The sequence below is a fragment of the Penaeus monodon genome, chromosome 25, assembly GCF_015228065.2.
Source record: "Penaeus monodon isolate SGIC_2016 chromosome 25, NSTDA_Pmon_1, whole genome shotgun sequence".
Taxonomy (NCBI): domain Eukaryota; kingdom Metazoa; phylum Arthropoda; class Malacostraca; order Decapoda; family Penaeidae; genus Penaeus; species Penaeus monodon.
In genome coordinates this window covers 15,997,504-15,998,100 of record NC_051410.1, presented here as the reverse complement: position 1 = coordinate 15,998,100, position 597 = coordinate 15,997,504, and the positions used below count along the sequence as shown (strand labels likewise).

At 34.0% G+C, this 597-nt stretch overlaps 1 protein-coding gene across 1 annotated transcript in view; it reads left to right on the top strand.

Annotated features, from left to right (window-relative positions):
- The window catches only part of LOC119589329 (hepatoma-derived growth factor-related protein 2-like), a 32,491-nt gene that overhangs the window by 16,275 nt on the left and 15,619 nt on the right, over positions 1-597 (top strand). The window contains exon 7 of the mRNA XM_037937948.1: positions 418-584. Coding sequence (XP_037793876.1) covers positions 418-584 — 167 coding nt within the window. The remainder of the gene's footprint in view (positions 1-417; positions 585-597) is intronic.

Below are 597 nucleotides of genomic sequence, written 5' to 3'. Positions count from 1 at the left end.
ATTATACTAGCTTTAGATTTCATTCATATATTTTCTTGAACAGTAAATAATGCTCAGATCAATTTCTTCATAAAATTGTCTTAAGAAATATGATTGATAGTGTACCTTTGTAGTATTGATGGTCACTTTAATTTTCATTTAATGGTTATTTTTATAAGAGATTTATCTTGTGTAGATGTAGTGGAGCATTTATATCAGGAGATGAAAGTGTACAGGACAAATTATATTTTTTACATATTACTATTAGAGACTGTTTTTTTCTTTTTGGACAGTTTGTAAAATTTGAGTGCTGCACTGAGATGAATTAATTAAGGGCTGCAATGAGATAAAATATTTGAGTGCTGCACTTAGATAAATTATTTTGTGAAAAAGATGGAGTATTTGTACTAATTTATTTGATGGTACACATTGTCACAGTTACAGAAGCTGCAAGTACCCCATCAATTACCAAAACTAGCAATGCAGTCAAAAGTACTCCCAGTGCACCTGTCACCACACCAAGAAAAAGACTCTCCCTCTCTGGGTCAGAGGAAGCTGCGCCAGCAGAGTCACCTGCAGTGCCAGAAGAAATGCCCACCCCAACAGTAAGTTAAGAGT